This window comes from Coregonus lavaretus (genome assembly GCF_964263955.1).
Source record: "Coregonus lavaretus genome assembly, chromosome: 17".
Taxonomy (NCBI): Eukaryota; Metazoa; Chordata; class Actinopteri; order Salmoniformes; family Salmonidae; genus Coregonus; species Coregonus lavaretus.
The window spans coordinates 16,233,553-16,255,201 of record NC_140004.1 but is presented as its reverse complement, the minus strand read 5'-3'; the positions used below and the strand labels follow the sequence as shown (position 1 = coordinate 16,255,201).

Sequence of the window (21,649 nt, the reverse complement as noted above, 5' to 3'; positions counted from 1 at the left end):
GCCATGTCTACTTATTAGCTACAGTATATTGACAGACTAATCTACTGTTTTATTGAAACATGTTTACTTGCCAACAAATTTTAAATGATACACCAACTCCCTGCATCATTTGTTTTAGCAGTAAGACTGAAGCTGGTTTATCCAAATACATTTCATGAATATCACAATGAATGGATCCATTGAAGTGAACACTTTATTGGTTTCTGATGCAGCTGGAATCATTTAGTCACTTGTCAGTACACTTGTAAAAAAAAAAAAGATGACATAAAACACCATTATATACATATGTTCAACAGCTAGCAATATCTATACCACAATGCAGTTGTGAGCATACTAGGCATTCTATACTACCAGTCAAAAGTTTGGACACACCTACTCATACAAGGGTTTTTCTTTATTTTTTACTATTTTCTACATTGTAGAATAATAGTGAAGACATCAAAACTATGAAATAACACATATGGAATCATGTAGTAACCAAAAAAGTGTTAAACAAATCAAAATATATTTTATATTTGAGATTCTTCAAATAGCCACCCTTTGCCTTGATGACAGCTTTGCACACTCAACCATCTGGTCATTTCTGCCCTCCACAGCCAAATGGACAATCCTCTCATACACTTTCTTCACTACCCACAGCTTCGACCTATTGCAGAAGATTTGCTTGTACTGCAAGTCTCCTAGAAAGACATGAAGACTGATCATGAGGATGTGTAAAACATGAAGACTGATCATGAGGATGTCTAACCATACAATGAACCATGTTCATCTGTAAACAAAAAGGGTACAGTAGACTGGTATGTGTTTTGCTACACTCAGAGTCAATAATGGGTAATTGAGATGGGCTGTTAGCAAAGAGGTGAAACGTTTGACGGGGGCTTGACTTTTAGACGGTCTAGTCGTGTATGTTATGTATGAGCACTAACAGTTGTGCTGTTGAGTAGACAAGCACTGCCAACAATAGATTGAATAGGCTAGAAGAGTATACTAACAGCCCCTATTCCCCATTCCAAAGAACTGACTGCAAGGGTGTGAAAAGTTTGAGGAGAAGTTTAGTGCATTGGTGATTTTGTTTTCTCAAGATGGTATTGTGCTTTCATAAATACCTTTGGCTGTGCTGGCTTGTTTCAAAGTCAGATGATGTTGAGTTTGAGTTTATTCCAGGCTGAAAGCTTTCATCCAATGGGTCTACAGGCTCTGTACTACTAAAGCTGGTGTCAAGATCATCATTATCAGCAGCCGCAGCAGGATTAGTCTGTAGGACACATTTTAATACTTTGTCCCCATCAATACACACTCAATCAAGGTACTATACCCTCATGTGAATTCATCCTAACCTTCACACACATTACCCACCTCCAACAGATACCAGTCAGTCACCCACACCATCCCCTCCTTACTAATACCTCCTTGTAGCCTACTTGTGAGCACACCAACTACAGTGGGGGAAAAAATTATTTAGTCAGCCACCAATTGTGCAAGTTCTCCCACTTAAAAAGATGAGAGAGGCCTGTAATTTTCATCATAGGTACACGTCAACTATGACAGACAAAATGAGAAAGAAAAATCCAGAAAATCACATTGTAGGATTTTTTATGAATTTATTTGCAAATTATGGTGGAAAATACGTATTTGGTCAATAACAAAAGTTTCTCAATACTTTGTTATATACCCTTTGTTGGCAATGACACAGGTCAAACGTTTTCTGTAAGTCTTCACAAGGTTTTCACACACTGTTGCTGGTATTTTGGCCCATTCCTCCATGCAGATCTCCTCTAGAGCAGTGATGTTTTGGGGCTGTCGCTGGGCAACATGGACTTTCAACTCCCTCCAAAGATTTTCTATGGGGTTGAGATCTGGAGACTGGCTAGGCCACTCCAGGACCTTGAAATGCTTCTTACGAAGCCACTCCTTCATTGCCCGGGCGGTGTGTTTGGGATCATTGTCATGCTGAAAGACCCAGCCACGTTTCATCTTCAATGCCCTTGCTGATGGAAGGAGGTTTTCACTCAAAATCTCACGATACATGGCCCCATTCATTCTTTCCTTTACACGGATCAGTCGTCCTGGTCCCTTTGCAGAAAAACAGCCCCAAAGCATGATGTTTCCACCCCCATGCTTCACAGTAGGTATGGTGTTCTTTGGATGCAACTCAGCATTCTTTGTCCTCCAAACACGACGAGTTGAGTTTTTACCAAAAAGTTCTATTTTGGTTTCATCTGACCATATGACATTCTCCCAATCCTCTTCTGGATCATCCAAATGCACTCTAGCAAACTTCAGACGGGCCTGGACATGTACTGGCTTAAGCAGGGGGACACGTCTGGCGCTGCAGGATTTGAGTCCCTGGCGGCGTAGTGTGTTACTGATGGTAGGCTTTGTTACTTTGGTCCCAGCTCTCTGCAGGTCATTCACTAGGTCCCCCCGTGTGGTTCTGGGGTTTTTGCTCACCGTTCTTGTGATCATTTTGACCCCACGGGGTGAGATCTTGCGTGGAGCCCCAGATCGAGGGAGATTATCAGTGGTCTTGTATGTCTTCCATTTCCTAATAATTGCTCCCACAGTTGATTTCTTCAAACCAAGCTGCTTACCTATTGCAGATTCAGTCTTCCCAGCCTGGTGCAGGTCTACAATTTTGTTTCTGGTGTCCTTTGACAGCTCTTTGGTCTTGGCCATAGTGGAGTTTGGAGTGTAATATAATAATAATATGCCATTTAGCAGACGCTTTTATCCAAAGCGACTTACAGTCATGCGTGCATACATTTTTTTGTGTGTATGGGTGGTCCCGGGGATCGAACCCACTACCTTGGCGTTACAAGCGCCGTGCTCTACCAGCTGAGCTACAGAGGACCACCTGTGTGACTGTTTGAGGTTGTGGACAGGTGTCTTTTATACTGATAACAAGTTCAAACAGGTGCCATTAATACAGGTAACGAGTGGAGGACAGATGAGCCTCTTAAAGAAGAGGTTACAGGTCTGTGAGAGCCAGGAATCTTGCTTGTTTGTAGGTGACCAAATACTTATTTTCCACCATAATTTGCAAATAAATTCATAAAAAATCCTACAATGTGATTTTCTGGAGAAAAAAATTCTCAATTTGTCTGTCATAGTTGACATGTACCTATGATGAAAATTACAGGCCTCTCTCATCTTTTTAAGTGGGAGAACTTGCACAATTGGTGGCTGACTAAATACTTTTTTCCCCCACTGTATACCAACAAGATACGGACCATGTTTATGCCTAGCTCCAGTATATTTATTTGCTTATCGTGGAGTCATGGAAAGATTTAGTTGATTTTAGTACCATTTTAGAATGTGACTTACACTAGTTCCTGGTGCTGAGGTTGATGTTGATGTCTTTGGAGATGTTGATGGGATTGGACTCTTCATAAGAATAATGTATCTCATTATGTTCAGTTATACCACTTTGGGGACAGAGATGTATGTCAAGTGATTCAAATATTAGAGGGTGCACGTGCAACCATGATTCTGTGTACAGGGCACTTAAACTATGATGACACTGTCTGATAGACTCTGTGCCTAGAACATCACAGACTGTGCTGATTCTGAATCAATGTTGCTCCCCCACAAGAACTGTAGCAGAAAATCTTTTACATTTAACCACTCAGTTTCCAACTTTGAAACATGTAGTAGGGGGCTGGAGGAAACACAACCAAAGGTCTGTCACAAAAACTAACTGTAGCCTTTTGATTATAGGTTATTTTAAAATAATTGTTTTATTTGTAGCATCATGGTTTCAAAAGTGGTAAGCTCTGCAAAGACTATATTGTAATACAAAATTATGATTATATTTATACTTATACTTTGAAATGCCTTTTATTAAACAGTTATGCACCCATAGCACATATTTAGAAAAAGAAACATGTGAACCATATCAATGGGACAGCCCCAGTTAGAGTGTTGTGATTCGGGGGTTAAGACATGAAAAGAGAGCAAGGGTTTTTGTCCAAGCAGGCCACCTTGTAGGCCTATGTATCTATTTTGATACCTTGGGGCTCTATCGCTCTCCTGTGGCATGATATTGTTATGCCATGTGGCAATAGCTGTTTGACAGTACAGTAAGTATACATCTGTATGTAGTCAAATACATTATTGAAAAAATTATCAATATAAAGTGGGGAACCTGGCTATAACCTCACCTATGAAATATTGTTTCCCATATGACATGACAGATCCTTATTTACAATGGCCTATATTTGTGAAGACTGACAGAGGGAGGAAGTTATATATCTAGAACCTGAGCATAATGAGGGAAATGTGTGTTTTTAGTCACAAATGCAAAGCAGCACTGAAGTCATACCTCTATTGTGCTGGTATGGCCTCCCCAAGTTGTGACATTAGTTTTGATTCTGTATGCGGTGTTATGGAAGCCTGAAAGGACTTTGGTCAAATCTAATTTTGGGTGTAAAGGTCATCATCACGTTTTGAAACATTAGATACAGATAGCATACAGTAGGATACTGAGCGGATGGTCCTGAGACTTACAGTGGGTATCATAACTATTCACCCCACTTTGATTTTTTCACATTTTGTTGCATTACAAAGTGGGATTGAAATAGATGTAATAGTTATTTTTGTCATTGATCTACACAAAATACACCATAGTGTCAAAGTGAAAAGAGAATTCTGCAAATATTTTCAAATGAATAAACATTAAATAACTGTTGCATAAGTATTCACCCCCTTTGTAACCAGATCAGAGTCCGACAGGTACAGGACGGCAGACAGGGTCAGGGCAGGAAGAAGTTCATAAACCAGGTCAGAATCAGGTAGGTACAGAATGGCAGGCAGGCTCAGGGTCAGGGCAGGCAGAAAGATCCGAACCCGGAAAGGCTAGAAACAAAAAACAAGAAAGCAGGAAAGAACAGGAAACATGCTGGGATGACCTGACAATACAAGACAAACTGGCAACAGACAAACAGAAAACGCAGGTATACATACACAGGGGATAATGGGGGAAATGGGAGACACCTGATGGGGTGTGGAGACAAGCACAAGACAGGTGAAACAGATTAGGGTGTGACAACATCTGTAGGATCAAGTATTACATTTCAAGGACAGATTCAACTACAAAGACCAGGGAGCTTTTCGAAAGCCTCATAAAGAAGGGAAGTGAGTGGTAGATGGGTAACAATAACATATCAGACATTGACTATCTCTTTAAGCATGGCCAAGTTAATAATTATGCTGTGGATGATGTATTAAACCACCCAGACACATCAAAGATACAGTCGTCCTTCTGAACTGAGCTGCAGGACAGGAAGGAAACTGCTTAGGCCATTGGTGATTTTAAAACAGCTACAGAGTTCAATTGCTGTGATGTGAGAAAACTGAGGATGGATCAACATTGTAATGACTCCACAATAATGACCTAAATGACAGAGTGAAAAGAAGAATACAATTATACAGAATAAACATATTCCATCCTGTATGCAACAAGGCACTAAAGTAATACTGCAAAAGAAAAACATGGCAAAGGAATTCACTTTTTGGCCTAAATGCATAGCCTTATGTTTGGGGCAAATCCAACACAACACATCACTGAGTAACTGAAAGAAATGGGATGGAGCTAAGCTCAAGCAAAATCCTAGAGGAGATCCTGCTTCAGTCTGCTTTACACCATAGAGGAATTCACCTTTCAGCAGGACAATAACCTACAACACAAGGCCAAATCTACAATGGTGTTGTTTACCAAGAAGACAGTTAATGTTATTGAGTGGCAAAGTTACAGTTTTGACTTAAATTTGCTTGAAAATCTATGGCATGACTTGAAAATTGCTGTCTAGCCATGATCCCCAACTTCTTCACAAAGCTTGAAGAATTTTGAAAAGAATAATGGGCAAATATTGCACAATCCAGGTGTGCAAAGCTCTTAGAGACTTACTTGATACGACTCACAACTGTAATCGCTGCCAAATATGTTTTTAACATGTATTACCTCAGGGGGGTGAATACTTATCTAATTATGGCACACTATATATATATACAAAAGTATGTGGACACCCCTTCAAATTAGTGGATTCGGCTATTTCAGCCACACCCGTTGCTGACAGATGTATAAAATCGAGTACACAGCCATGCAATCTCCATAGACAAACAGTGGCAGTAGAATGGCCTTACTGAAGAGCTCAGTGACTTTCAACGTGGCACCGTCATAGGATGCCACCTTTCCAACAAGTCAGTTCGTCAACTTTCTGCCCTGCTAGAGCTGCCCGGTCAACTGTAAGTGCTGTTATTGTGAAGTGGAAACGTCTAGGAGCAACAAAGGCTCAGCTGCGAAGTGGTAGGCCACACAAGCTCACAGAATGGGACCGCAGAGTGCTGAAGCGCGTAGCGCGTAAAAATCTTCTGTCCTTGGTTGCAACACTCTACTGAGTTCCAAACTGCCTCTGGAAGCAACGTCAGCACAAGAACTGTTTGTCGGGAGCTTCATGAAATGGGTTTCCATGGCCGAGCAGCCGCACACAAGCCTAAAATCACCATGCGCAATGCCAAGCGTTGGCTGGAGTGGTGTAAAGTTCACTGCCATTGGACTCTGGAGCAGTGGAAACGCGTTCTCTGGAGTGATGAATCACGCTTCACCATCTGGCAGACTGACTGATGAATCTGGGTTTGGCAGATGCCAGGAGAACGCTACCTGCCCGAATGCATAGTGCCAACTGTAAAGTTTGGTGGAGGAGGAATAATGGTCTGGGGCTGTTTTTCGTGGTTCGGGCTATGCCCCTTAGTTCCAGTGAAGGGAAATCTTAACGCTACAGCATACAATGACATTCTAGACGATTCTGTGCTTTCAACTTTGTGGCAACAGTTTGGGGAAGGCCCTTTCCTGTTTCAGCATGACAATGCCCCCGTGCACAAAGCGAGGTCCATACAGAAATGATTTGTCGAGTTTGATGTGGAAGAACTTGACTGGCCTGCACAGAGCCCTGACCTCAACCCCATCGAACACCTTTAGGATGAATTGGAACGCCGACTGCGAGCCAGGCCTAATTGCCCAACATCAGTGCTTGACCTCACTAATGCTCTTGTGGCTGAATGGAAGCAAATCCTCACAGCAATGTTCCAACATCTAGTGGAAAGCCTTCTCAGAAGAGTGGAGGCTGTTATAGCAGCAAAGGGGGGACCAATTCCATATTAATGCCCATGATTTTGTAATGAGATATTCGATGAGCAGGTGTCCACATACGTTTGGTAATGTAGTGTATATTAGTGTTTTATTTTTCATTAATCTTAAAGAAAAAATAGAATGTTTCTTCCATATTTGTTTTTATTAAATACATTTTAATCCAAGGGGGTGAATACTTATGATAGGCAGTGTACCTACCAATGACTGTATTTGTGAGGAACCTAGACACCTCTGCAACGTGGTCTCAGAGCATTTTCGTATTATTCTGTAGGTAAATCTGAGACACTCCATTTAGTATGATATGTTAATTTTCATATGATATGTATTAATTTGTTGATGTCTATCATCCCATTCATGTGATATGTTACGAATTACAATTCTTATGATATGTTATGAATTGCAATTCGTACAAATGTTACGAATTGTAATTCGTACAATATGTTACGGATTGCAATTCGTACAATATGTTACACATTTGCATAATGTACAATATGTTACACATTTGCAAAACATATATGTTACGCATTCCAATTTGATGAGGCTAACGCTAGCTACGTGGCTAGGTAGCTAACGCTAATGTTAGCTATCACTAGGGGTTAGGGTTAAGGTTAGGAGTTAGGTTAAAGGGTTAAAGTTAGGGTTAGGGGAAGGGTTAGCTAAAAGGGTTAAGGTTAGGGTTAGAGGAAGGTTTAGCTAAAAGGGTTAAGGTTAGGGTTAGGCGAAGGTTTAGCTAACATGCTATGTAGTTGCAAAGTAGCTAAAAAGTAGTAAGTTGTTGCAAAGTTGCTAATAGCTCAAATGCTAAAGTTGCCCGTGATGAGATTCAAACACGCAACCTTTGGTTTGCTAGACTTTTGCTTTATACTCCCACCCATCCAACCCCTTAAGTAACCTTCTATCATATGTAACCCATGTGTTTGATGTATTTGATACCATTCCACTAATTCCACTCCAGCCATTACCACGAGGCCTTCCTCCCCAATTAAGGTGCCACCAACCTCCTGTGATGTAACCATACCTAACATAACATATTATACTAATTTGAGTGTCTCGGATTTACAATTACTATGTTACGTCTAGTCTATGAGACCAGTCTGACCTCTTATGCATAGCCACAAGGAGGGGTCGTATTCACGTCGTTAGATGGAAGCACGAGCCTACGCTATCAATGACGCCAAACCATCCAGGGGCGGAGCTAAATAAACAATAAGGGGATTCGATTATCGGAACGGGTTAACCCTGTGGAGGAGTTTACTTCGGGTGAAAAGTGATTTCATTCGGTTTGGAACCGGGCAGCCAGATGCCCCGTTCAAAACCCACGGCTAAATCTGCTCAAAACAAAAGTGATGTAGCCTAGGCTAGATTAAGCACCTGGAGTAATGAGTAGGATTATGTGTTTTCACATGCAAAAGTGATTGCTTTTGATAAAAACGCGTTATCTTCCTTGCCAATGAAAACTTGTTTGAAAATTCGAAAATATATTTCATGGAAAAGAGATGTAAGTTTCTGTACGACGCACCATGCTGCCTTCTTGACAACATGACCGATTGGCGCAGATTACTGTTCGATTTGAGAAGGGCGTTCCTCCCGTCTCGTCACGGGCCATAGACCGGTACACCGCGGCTCATGTAATATAACTCCCTCAAGGGTATTGTTGCGGGGTAATAATACTGTCCATTAGGGTTCTCTTTATTTAGGAGTGTGGGTCACCAATGGCATGTGAATTGTCTCTTTCCTAGCCTTAGCTGGTGATATGTGAAAAATAGATACATGTCAGGATTTGTATTTTATATAGCATCAGAGGCTGTTTTGAAAAGAAGTGTCAGACAAATGTGTTGCTTGTTCTACTGGCGGGTCGTTAGCCCAAGAGCATTTGAGCCCGCATTGCATGAAGCACATAAGAAAAAGTTGTGAGGTGACAAAACAAACTGTGGTTCGGTCTCAAGGTATGTAATCAATGTTTTGGGATGATACGTTTTGTCCGTTTGCAAGTTTGTTTCAATGTGTTATTCACCACATCGGTTTAGAATTTCATATTAATTAATATTTTATGTAGGCAGTCGAGTTTTCAATCTATGAACGTGGCTTATCTTCACCTTAATCATGTGTTTTTTATCCTTGTTTATAGGTTCATAAAAATATCCTTCATCAATGGCTTTTTTTGTGAAAAAGAAGAAATTCAAGTTTCAGACACATTTGACATTGGAGGAGCTGACCGCTGTGCCTTTTGTCAACGGAGTATTGTTCTGCAAGCTTAGATTGTTAGACGGTGGAGACTTTGTTGCAACTTCATCAAGGTAAAATGTTATTTTGTGCTCGCTGTGGGCATGAATTGTGCGCATGCCGCATGGGCAATACAGTAGCCTACAGAATAACCCAACTGCTGTCATAATGTTTTAACTTGTTAAATGCCTCATACCACTCTTACCCTATCATAACCCAAAATACAAGGTTGTTTTACTGCATTGTTTGTAAAAAATGTATTTGTAAACAAATGATGTTTAGATTCAAAGTAGCCTAGGCCTGACTAACATTGTCGTGTTGGTCTTATGCACGGTCAGTCCTTGCATCCATAGCTCCATCTATACATTTGAGTGGTTAGCCAACCATCCTTCACCTTTTATATCAGTGATTCCTCACGAAACAGTAGAAAAAAAGACCATGATGTTGGGGATTCTCACCAAATGTAATCCATAGAATAGTCCTTATTAGAAAGTATTTTTGACATATAGACATTTGTATCTAAAAGCATAATTGAGAAATAATTAATCAAAGTTGGCATGTTTATGAAATTCTGGCCTTACCAAGGCCTCCTTTTAAGACTGCATAATGTTTCATCTGTAGATGCTATAAAGCAAAAATTGGCTGTACCACTTGCTCTGTAATATGAGTAGTATTTTGATTTCAATAAAAATTATTTTTACATTAATTTATGGAATATGGAAGAATATGAACATGAATATTGAAAATATACCACTTTTTCTATATATTGTTTTATATAATATACTCTACTGGCATATCAACGTTCCAGAATGCGATCGCTGCTGGTTTTAAACTTATGGCCCATTTTATACAGAGAAATTGGCATATAGGCCCTGTGTAGCTCAGTTGGTAGAGCATGGCGCTTGCAACGCAAGGGTTGTGGGTTCGTTTCCCACGGGGGGCCAGTATGAAAATGTATGCACTCACTAACTGTAAGTCGCTCTGGATAAGAGCGTCTGCTAAATGACTAAAATGTAAATGCATAGTAGGCAATGTAACCAATCACAGCCCTCCTTTTAATTGTATCATTGTACATTCTACAAATCACCAGCAGAGGGACATCATTTTGAATCCATTTAAACCAGTGGTATTCAAAGTCGGGGTCGCGACCCGAACTGCAGTGGGGTTGACAAAATGTACACCAAACAATAGTTATGTTTCACTATATTGGATCACTCCAATATATTGGTATCACTCCGCGGCGGAGGGATACATCTGAGGTGAGGATTTACAGATTTACTCCCGTGTACACTTGTGTCACGGCTCGGGTCCACCCCTATATATAGACACACGTTCTCTTTCATTTTCTCAGCGGATGTCCGTATGGTTGAGGTACAAACTTTCTGAAGTTCGCTTGGTAATATCTTGCGTGGAAGTATACTCACTGGATGTTTGCAGCCTGGAGCAGCTGGCCACATGGCTAGCCCCTCTTGAGTGCTCCACTCGCTGCGCGCGGTTGATCTGTATCTTCCACAAACTGTAATTTACCTTGCACAACTTGCCGACTGGCTTGTTCTATGTGTGTGTTGTGAATTGCTTTAACATGCTGCTCCCCACGCAGTAGGTGCGAGTTCTCTGCCTATTACCCTGCAGGGTTTTTCCTTGTTCTTTTCCCAGCAGAGTGTAAGAGTATTGTGGTGGGCTTTCCACTACGTTGAGACATTAACTTTGGAGTTCCTTAACGGATATACTTCATCATATGGTGCTGTTTTTGCTGTTGGATATTAAACTGGCTAGGTAATATTGCAGTTGGCGTAAAACAAAAAAACAAATAAATCAAATCCATTACCTGGTTGCTGTTTTTTTTTGTCTGCCTGTGTTTCCCACACGGGTCTTCCCCGTTTTTTGCAGAGGTACTGGGTAATTTATCCCTCACCGGGTTCCTATTCCTCCAAGCGGGTCACGACATAAGCTCTCCCAGGGCGTCGGACCCCTGCTCCGTGGCCTTGTTGGCTTGGCTGAGTTTATGGCTTCCCTTTGTGACAGGTGTGATGGTGGCCTCCCCCCCCTGGGGATCCGCATACCTTGTGTATGCACTGCCTGTGTTTGAGCCACGCGGAGAGAGCGGTGGAGCGCCCACCCGAATGCCTGTTTTGTGTGGTGTTCTCAGAACGCCTGCGCCTGGCTCAATGGGAGGCCATGCGCGAGTGGGTCGGCCAGGTTCGGGCTCAGGCTGGGGACGAGCTCCCTCCCTCAGGAGTGGTGCACCAGTGAGCTCTTAGTCCCTCTACTGGGCCCAGTACCCCTCCCAGGAAGCGTGGCCGGAGCCACCGCAGGCAGAGCCCATCTGCTGCCAGTCCTGGACGACGGCAGGAGTCGGACCGCTGGGACCACCTTGAATGGAGGACGCATGACCTGCGTCAGAAGGTTGATAGATTTGGTGGCGACGACAGCTGTTTCCTGTTGGCCAGTTATAGGCTCTTCCTGGGAGACGATGCTGGCACTGTTCACCGCCGTGAGCGGGGCTGACAGGCCATCAGAAGCCGGCAGCAGGGCTTCATCGCCCCCTGTGGCTCGAGAGGCTATGAGGAGCCTACTCATACCCAGTATGGAAATGTATGCACTCACTAACTGTAAGTCGCTCTGGATAAGAGCGTCTGCTAAATGACAAAAAAAATATATAAAAAATGTAGCCACTGCACTGGACATCAGACTGGTGGACAGTGATGACTCTCCATCTGTCCCCATCTCTGCTGAGTTCCGCAAGGCCTTGCAGGAAAGCTGGGCCTCTGCCAGGGGGCGCTTCCGACTCACAGCAGAGAATGGACCATGGAGTTATGTTCCGGGCGCGGAGTCACTCGGCCTCTGCCATGGTCCTCCCAGACCGGGAGATTATAGGGCGGAACCCGCGACTGAAGCCGGGACCCCCCAGAGTCTTTGATGCGGACTTGAAAGCCACATATGGGTCCCTATGCTCTCTTGGCTGCCTTACCAACGTGGCCATGCTGCTGCAGGCCTACCTGCAGACTCTGTTGCCCGGCTGCAGGAGGTTTCTCGCCTGCTTTTCCTGCTCCAGAGGGATGTGGCCCGCGCCAACGGACGGGCCATGGCGCAGGTGGTTACCTCCCGGCGCCATCTCTGGCTGGCCCAATCCCGTCTGCCAGCTGCTCTCCAGAGCACATTTGCCACTCTCCCCATCACCTCAGGGCTGACGTTTGGCCCAGGGGTTGATGACATTCTGGAGCAGACCGATAAGGTTCGTAGGGACCGGGAGACCCTGAGACGGTTCATGCCGCAGCCTCAGGCCCCACCTGCACCCGAACGACGGGGGGGTCCCTCTCCTGCCCCATCGCCTCGTACTGAGGGACGACAGCGGGGAGGGGCACAGCGTGCGGTGAAGCAACAACCTGTCAACTGTCACCACCATAGGGATGTGCCTGGGGGACCCAGGCGTGGCGCCAGAGGAGAGGTGGGCCCCCGGCAGGACCCCTGACACACCCTTCCCCGGCCTCGGCCGCTTCTCCCGGTCTCAAAGGGCAAAGTGGGAGGAGGGTGTGGAGTCCCCCTTGGTGTTGTCCACAATGCTTGAGGGGTACCGACTCCAATTGCAGGTGCTGGCCCCTGTCCTTCAGGGGCCTTCGTGTCACCACGGTGGTCGACCCCCTGAAGAAGAAAACTCTGCGGCTGGAGATCTCCTCAGTTCGAGACATCAGAACGGCTAGGTGGGTTCTACTCCACTTATTTTGAGGTCCCAAAAAGAGACGGAGGGTTACGACCGATTCTGGACCTCTGCAACCTCAATGGGTACTTGAAGGTACTGAAGTTCAACTTGCTGTCCCCAGCCTGCGTGTTGCAGGCCGTGTCCAGGGACCAGTGGTTTGTGACGCTGGACCTGAGGGATGCGTGGGCGGCAGGTAGCTTAGTGGTTAAGAGCGTTGTGCCAGTAACCGAAAGGTCGCTGGTTCTAATCCCCGAGCCCACTAGGTGAAAAATCTGTCGATGTGCCCTTGAGCAAGGCACTTAACCCTAATTGCTCCTGTAAGTCGCTCTGGATAAGAGCGTCTGCTAAATGACCAATTATTATTATTATTACTTCCATGTTCCTGTTCACCCAGCTCATTGGCAGTACCTCCGATTCGCTTTCGAAGGGACGGCTTACAAATTCATGGTTCTTCCCTTCGGCCTCTCCTTGGCACCCCGCACTTTCACAAAGTGCATGGACGCTGTCCTGGCACCTCTCACGTCCCGAGGATTGTTGATCCTCAATTACTTGGACGATTGGCTGATTTGTGCCCCGACCAGGACCCAGCTCCTGTCTGACAGAGACACGCTCCTGACCCACATCGGCGAGCTGGGCATTACTGTAAACGACAAGAAGAGTCTTCTGACGCCCACCCAGAGTGTGGCCTTCATTGGCATGGAACTGGACTCAGTCCTTATGAGAGCACGCCTGACCACCAGAAGGGTTCAGGTGATCTTATCTTGCCTCGACCACTTTCGGCAGGGGCGGGTGGTATCCGCCCTGACCTGCCAACGCCTGTTGGGCTTGCTGACGGCGGCCTCTTTGCTGATTCCCCTGGGCCTGCTCCATCTCCAGCCTCTCCAATGGTGGTTCAACTCCCACCGGCTGCACCCGAAGCGCCACCGTCACCGCCAGCTGAAGGTGACCCGACAGTGCCTCAGGGCATTGTTGAGGTGGCGCTGTCGCTCCTTTCTCTCAGGTGGGGTGGAGATGCTGAGGATGTGCCGCCGGGAGCTGGGCAGCACAGATGCCTCCCAGATTGGCTGTGGGGGTGTGACCAAGGACAGGTCGGCCAGCGGCTGTTGGCTACCCTCTTGGAGCGGCAGGCACATCAATACACTAGAGCTCCGAGCTGTACTGCTGGACCTGCGATATTTCCTTCCACATCTGAAGGGAAGACATGTCCTGGTGAGAACGGACAACACCACAGTGGTGGCTTACATCAACCATCAGGGTGGACTGAGGTCCCACCGTCTCCATCTTATGGCATGGGAGCTCCTTCTCTGGGCTCAGGGACGTCTAGCGTCTCTACGCGTAGCCTGGCATCCTGAATATGGCAGCGGGGGGGCCCGCCACCTTGGGACTGGAGCCTACATTCCCAGGTGGTGCAGCACCTGTGGGACAAGTTCGGGAGGGCGCAGGTGGACCTGTTTGCCTCCCTGGGCAATGCACACTGCCCTCTATGGTACTCCATGTCGGAGCCACCAGGGCCTCTGGGCTTGGATGCTCTGGCTCACGATTGGCCAGGGCTGGAGCTTTACGCATTCCCCCCTTTTCCCCTGATCCAGGCTGTGCTGGACAGGACCAGGATGGCAGAGCATCGTCTGCTGCTGGTGGCCCCATACTGGCCCAGACGACCCTGGTTCCGCCTTCTCCTGTCCCTGTTGTCTGGGACACCTTGGCAAATGCCTCTGAGACCCGACCTGCTGTCTCAGGCTGGGGAAACTCTGTGGCATCTGAGACCGCACCGCCTCAGCCTGTGGGCTTGGCCGCTGAATGGCACCAATGGTCCATGTTAGGACTACAGGAGGGCGTAATGAACACCATGCAGAGCACAAGGGCACCGGCTACAACCGCGGCATACCAGTTGTGCTGGCGGTTGTTCTGCTCTTGGTGCACTGGTATTGAGGTTTTGCCCGAGTCATGCGGGGTGCAGTATGTCCTCCAATACCTCCAGGGCTTGGCAGCCTCTACACTGAAAGGGTATTTTGCCACTATATCTGCCTGCCATGTGGGGTGGATGGACAGGCCAGTGGGGCGCCATCCCTTGGTCTCCAGGTTTATGAAGGGGGTTCGTGGCCTGCGTCCAGCAAGGACCCACTCAATGGCGAGCTGGGATCTGGATGTGGTCTTGGCAGCTTTGGCAAAGCCGCCTGTCGAACCGTTGGAGTCTGCCTCCCTGAAACACCTCTCTATGAAGGTGGCGATTACTTCCATGAAGAGGGTGGGTGAGCTCCATGCTTTTTCGGTAAGTTTTGAGTGACCCCGGTGGGAGGAGTATATCTCTCCGCCCCAACCCTTCATTCCTCCTGAAGATTCTGTCAGACAAGCATGTGAACATCCCTTTTATCCTGTCTACTTACGACCCCCCGGCAGTGGCGGGGGAGTCTGGGCCTCCCTCCGGCATGCTGTGCCCTGTGCGGGCACTGGCTGCCTATGTGGAGCGGACACGGTCAGTGAGAACAACAGACCAGCTCTTTGACTGCTATGGTGAGAGAGTCCTGGGGTCTGGGCTATCAAAGCAGAGGCTCTCTCACTGGATCGTGGATATGATTACGACAGCATACTACCTGGCTGGCAGTGCTGGGATCTGTGGTGGCACATTCAACACGAGGTGTGGCTGCATCCTGGGCTCTACTGAGAGGAGTGCCCCTCGCTGATATCTGTGCTGCGGCCAGCTTGGCTTCCTCTTGCACCTTTGCTAGGTACTATCAGGTAAATGTGGCACCTCCCTCTGTGGTTGGTTCAGCAGTCCTGGGCGTCGCCTCCCCTTCCGGGGACTGTGCCGGGACCTCCCTTCCACATTGACGGCCCCTGCGTCTCGGTTCCGCACTGGGACTTCGCCGCTGGCTGTCCAGGTCCCTCTAGCACCGACTAAATCTGGGACGGGTATACCAAAATATTGGAGTGATCCAATATAGTGAAACATAACAAAGGTTACGTATGTAACCACGGTTATGTGAGCTAAATGGATCACTCCAATCCTCTACGGTGCTAGAGGCGCCTCAAAAATGATGTTGAGAACGTGTGTTGCGGCCATGGGGTCTATATATAGGGGCGGACCCCAGCCGTGACACAGGTGTAAATCAGGTGTAAATCTGTAAATCCTCACCTCGGATGTATCCTTCCGCCGCAGAGCGATACCAATATATTGGAGTGATCCATATAGCTCACATAACCGTGGTTACATACGTAATCTTCATTTTTTGGGGGGTGACGACAAAAAATTAAGAGTACAGATCATAGTATACGACAATATAGAAACGTTTTTGAGAAAGATAATTTGAAAGATACAATTTTATTGAGTACATTTATTTAATGGTTTCTTTTCATTTTGATGAGATGAAAATGCAATGAATTGAAGGGTATTTGTTGATGTAAAAATGTAAATTGATCGATTTTAAGGTTTTGTAATAAGATTTGGGGTGGGGTCGCAATTAATACGTAGGAGAAAAATGGGATCCCCAGAAATTCTGGTGGAAAAATTGGGTCCCCGCTGAAAAAGTTGAAATACAACTGATTTAAACATTCACTCTGTTGGTAATGCTTACAAATTAGATCATACAGTGAGGGAAAAAAGTATTTGATCCCCTGCTGATTTTGTACGTTTGCCCACTGACAAAGAAATTATCAATCTATAATTTTAATGGTAGGTTTATTTGAACAGTGAGAGACAGAATAACAACAAAAAAATCCAGAAAAATGTATGTCAAAAATGTTATAAATTGATTTGCATTTTAATGAGGGAAATAAGTATTTGACCCCTCTCAATCAAAGATTTCTGCCTCCCAGGTATCTTTTATACAGGTAACGAGCTGAGATTAGGAGCACACTCCTAATCTCAGTTTGTTACCTGTATAAAAGACACCTGTCCACAGAAGCAATCAATCAATCAGATTCCAAACTCTCCACCATGGCCAAGACCAAAGAGCTCTCCAAGGATGTCAGGGACAAGATTGTAGACCTACACAAGGCTGGAATGGGCTACAAGACCATCGCCAAGCAGCTTGGTGAGAAGGTGACAACAGTTGGTGCGATTATTCGCAAATGGAAGAAACACAAAATAACTGTCAATCTCCCTCGGCCTGGGGCTCCATGCAAGATCTCACCTTGTGGAGTTGCAATGATCATGAGAACGGTGAGGAATCAGCCCAGAACTACACGGGAGGATCTTGTCAATGATCTCAAGGCAGCTGGGACCATAGTCACCAAGAAAACAATTGGTAACACACTACGCCGTGAAGGACTGAAATCCTGCAGTGCCCGCAAGATCCCCCTGCTCAAGAAAGCACATATACATGCCCGTCTGAAGTTTGCCAATTAACATCTGAATGATTCAGAGGAGAACAGGGTGAAAGTGTTGTTGTCAGATGAGACCAAAATTGAGCTATTTTGCATCAACTCAACTCGCCGTGTTTGGAGGAGGAGGAATGCTGCTTATGACCCCAAGAACACCATCCCCACCATCAAACATGGAGGTGGAAACATTATGCTTTGGGGGTGTTTTTCTGCTAAGGGGACAGGACAACTTCACCGCATCAAAGGGACGATGGACGGGGCCATGTACCGTCAAATCTTGGGTGAGAACCTCCTTCCCTCAGCCAGGGCATTGGAAATGGGTCGTGGATGGGTATTCCAGCATGACAATGACCCAAAACACACGGCCAACGCAACAAAGGAGTGGCTCAAGAAGAAGCACATTAAGGTCCTGGAGTGGCCTAGCCAGTCACCAGACCTTAATCCCATAGAAAATCTGTGGAGGGAGCTGAAGGTTCGAGTTGCCAAACGTCAGCCTCGAAACCTTAATGACTTGGAGAAGATCTACAAAGAGGAGTGGGACAAAATCCCTCCTGAGTTGTGTGCAAACCTGGTGGCCAACTACAAGAAACGTCTGACCTCTGTGATTGCCAACAAGGGTTTTGCCACCAAGTACTAAGTCATGTTTTGCAGAGGGGTCAAATACTTATTTCCCTCATTAAAATGCAAATCAATTTATAACATTTTTGACATGCGTTTTTCTGGATTTATTTGTTGTTATTCTGTCTCTCACTGTTCAAATAAACCTACCATTAAAATTATAGACTGATAATTTCTTTGTCAGTGGGCAAACGTACAAAATCAGCAGGGAATCAAATACTTTTTTCCCTCACTGTAACTGTAAAAGTAACAGAGATCCCACAATATATAGAAAAATTATAAAAATCCAAACTATTATATTTTCAATATTCATGTTTTATATTTTTCTATATTCATAAATTAATGTAAAAAAACGAGTTTTGGAAATCAAAATACTACTCATATTACAGAGCAAGTGGTAGAGCTTCATATGAGACCAATGTTTGCTTTGTAGCACCTACAGATTAAACACTATGGAGTCTTAAAGCAGGCCTGGCTAAGGCCAACATTTGCGAACTTTGATACAAATTTTCTCAATTATGCTGTTGGATACAAATGTCAAATATGTCAACAATCCTTCCTCCAAATGACTATTCTATGGACTACATTTTGTGAAAATCACCAAAATCATGGTCTTTTCTTAGGGGGGTTTCGTGAGGAATCACAAAAACCAAATGGCTGAAAAACAAATTAAGGGTTTGTGGCTTGAATATGGCAAGCCATTGATACAGCGTTAACCTCCAAGCTCTGGTTCAGAACCAATCCAAGTGGGTCAGACTGGTAACTGGGTCATAAGAAATAATTGAGTTGGAGAAAAGCCCTCTGCAGACATTTGTCTAAGCTCTCTGTCCTCCAAGTTGTACATTTCCATTCAAGTCACATACAATCCTTCCCCTCCCCAACCTCAACACATCAACAGCTTTTGTGTCTTTTCCATGTTGTCCCAGACAGAGCGGAGTGTAGTGGTTGGAGTTAGAGTACATTTACCAGGAGGGATTAGCTCACTTTGGGCAGACAGGGTGATTTGTAATGGTCTTGATCTAGCACCCTTTGTAGTGACACCACTACTGACACCTTCCCTAAAACACACAAAATGAATTGTACAGAGCTTTTAGGAAAAATTATGAAAGTAGAGACTGTAGAATGCTGTTGCTCTTCCTCTCCTTCAGCTACACACCCAAGCACTGGCATACTAACACATGGTGAAATAAAACACACCTTTATGTGAGGGGGGCATTTGTTTATTTTAGTAATATAAATGGGAACACAGAAGGAGTCAGGTATTTGATCTGGGAGTGTTTGTTGAAAAGTAGGCTGGGGAGGAAAGGGATGCTCCTCTGGGGTTTAAACAGTGTTAGGTAGAGGGTTGTGTGACTTCAGATGAAGGGTAGCTGTGCAAAAACAAGATGATTAAGGGGAACCTGAGTTATTTCAACAACAAAAAAAACTGTTGGGATCTGATGTCATAAGCATTTGTCACGTCACATTTTTCCTAGATACACTACATAACCAAAAGTCGAACATCTCATTCCAAAATCATGGGCATTAATATGGAGTTGGTCCCCCCTTTGCTGCTATAACAGCCTTCACTCTTCTGGGAAGGCTTTCCACTAGATGTTGGAACATTGCTGCGGGGACTTGCTTCCATTCAGCCACAAAATTATTATTATATAATTTTATTATGTTATATTATTACAAAAGCATTAGTGAGGTTGGGCACTGATGTTGAGCGATTAGGCCTGGCTCACAGTCGGCGTTCCAATTCATCCCAAAGGTGTTCGATGGGGTTAAGGTCAGGGCTCTGTGCAGGCCAGTCAAGTTCTTCCACACCAATCTCGACAAACCATTTCTGTATGGACCTCGCTTTGTGGACGGGGGCATTGTTATGCTGAAACAGGAAAGGGCCTTCCCCAAACTGTTGCCACAAGGTTGGAAGAACAGAATCGTCTAGAATGTCATTGTATGCTGTAGCGTTAAGATTTCCCTTCACTGGAACTAAGGGGCCTAGCCCAACCATGAAAAACATCCACAGACCATTATTCCTCCTCCACCAAACTTTACAGTTGGCACTGCATTCGGGCACGTAGCGTTCTCTTGGCATCCGCCAAACCCAGATTCGTCCGTCGGACTGCCAGATGGTGAAGTGTGATTCATCACTCCAGAGAACGCGTTTCCACTGCTCGAGTCCAATGGCGGCGAGCTTTACACCATTCCAGCCAACGCTTGGCATTGCGCATGGTGATCTTAGGATTGTGTGCGGCTGCTCGGCAATGGAAACTAATTTCATGAAGCTCCCGATGGACAGTTCTTGTGCTGACGTTGTTTCCAGAGGCAGTTTGGAACTCGGTAGTGAGTGTTGGAACCGAGGACAGACGCTTTTTTCACGCTACGTTCTTCAGCACTTGGCAGTCCCGTTCTGTGAGCTTGTGTGGCCTACTACTTCGCGGCTGAGCCGTTGTTGCTTCACAATAACAGCACTTAAGAGTTTACCGGGGCAGTTCTAGCAGGACAGGAGTTTCACGAAGGTTGCATCCTATGACGGTGCCACATTGAAAGTCACTCAGCTCTTCAGTGAGGCCATTCTACTGCCAATGTTTGTCTATGGAGATTGCATGGCTGTGTGCTCGATTTTAAATATATGTCAGCATAGGGTGTGGCTGAAATAGCCGAATCCACTAATTTGAAGGGGTGTCCACATATATTTGTATATATACTGTATATAGAGAAGGTTGAAGGTTAACTGTCCATGTCAGCCCCCCCCCCCCCCCCCCCCCCCACTACCAGCAGGACTGCACACGGTCTTCCAGGACATTTCAAAGATGTGTCTTTTATTAATATACAGCCTAGTGTCCTTTGAAACTTTGAATTTGTTATTGATTCCATATTACCAGTCAGGTTCTTCCACATCAGAATAGCTAGAGCATGTCCCGTGAGGAAACCATTCCTCTGGGCTTTCAGATAAGAGCTCATCTTTCTCCACACACTGTAGAGAACCTTATGATGTACTATGTCCTAACTGAACTTCTGAACTGTGGCCACCCTGTGTCCCAAGACTGTGTATGGCTTTTGAAAGGGCACGAAAACAAACTAAAGCATCATGATAACCCTAACTATAACTGGTCAGCGAATGTTTCTCTCCTATACTTGTCATCATTGATAAACACAGAGTTAAAAAATAATGTTGCCCTCCACTCCCTTTCCCATGCAATGATACAAGACCCTGGTGTGCTGAAGTCTGTTTTTTAGCATTTTATAACAGGTTGTCTCCATCCAATCTGCTTGAGTTATCTGGCAACTCTGTCTCTGATTATCTCTGTTACCCGAGTGCAGAAAACAAGGGCTTCTTAGAAACAGAGACTGATTTGGGGGGGGGGGTCCCACTGTCACTGCTAGAGATGCCATGTTATGTCACAGGGCCTGGGGAGTACAGTACACAACTCTCTTTGTTCTGTTGTTGTGTCTGAAATAGTTCTGAAATCCATGGAGTTTGACCAATGGGCCATGCTTCCTTAGTGTGGAAATGCTTCAGTCCTATTGGTTGTAAGCAGGGGGGCTCACATGCTGTTAATGTGACTCTGGAACACAGGAGTTCCAAGCTCAGAAAAGCTCCAGCCCATTTTTGGGTCTTCTAATGAAGGTCTTGCTAAGAGCTACACTACACA

The 21,649-nt window shown here is 45.3% G+C and overlaps 1 protein-coding gene across 1 annotated transcript in view; it reads left to right on the top strand.

Annotated features, from left to right (window-relative positions):
- Positions 1-9,298: 9,298 nt before the first annotated feature.
- Positions 9,299-21,649, top strand: part of eeig1a (estrogen-induced osteoclastogenesis regulator 1a) — a gene marked incomplete at both ends in the record, with an annotated part of 28,614 nt that continues 16,263 nt past the window's right edge. The window contains one exon of the mRNA XM_084180526.1: positions 9,299-9,444. Within this exon, the coding sequence (XP_084036652.1) occupies positions 9,299-9,444 (146 nt within the window). The remainder of the gene's footprint in view (positions 9,445-21,649) is intronic.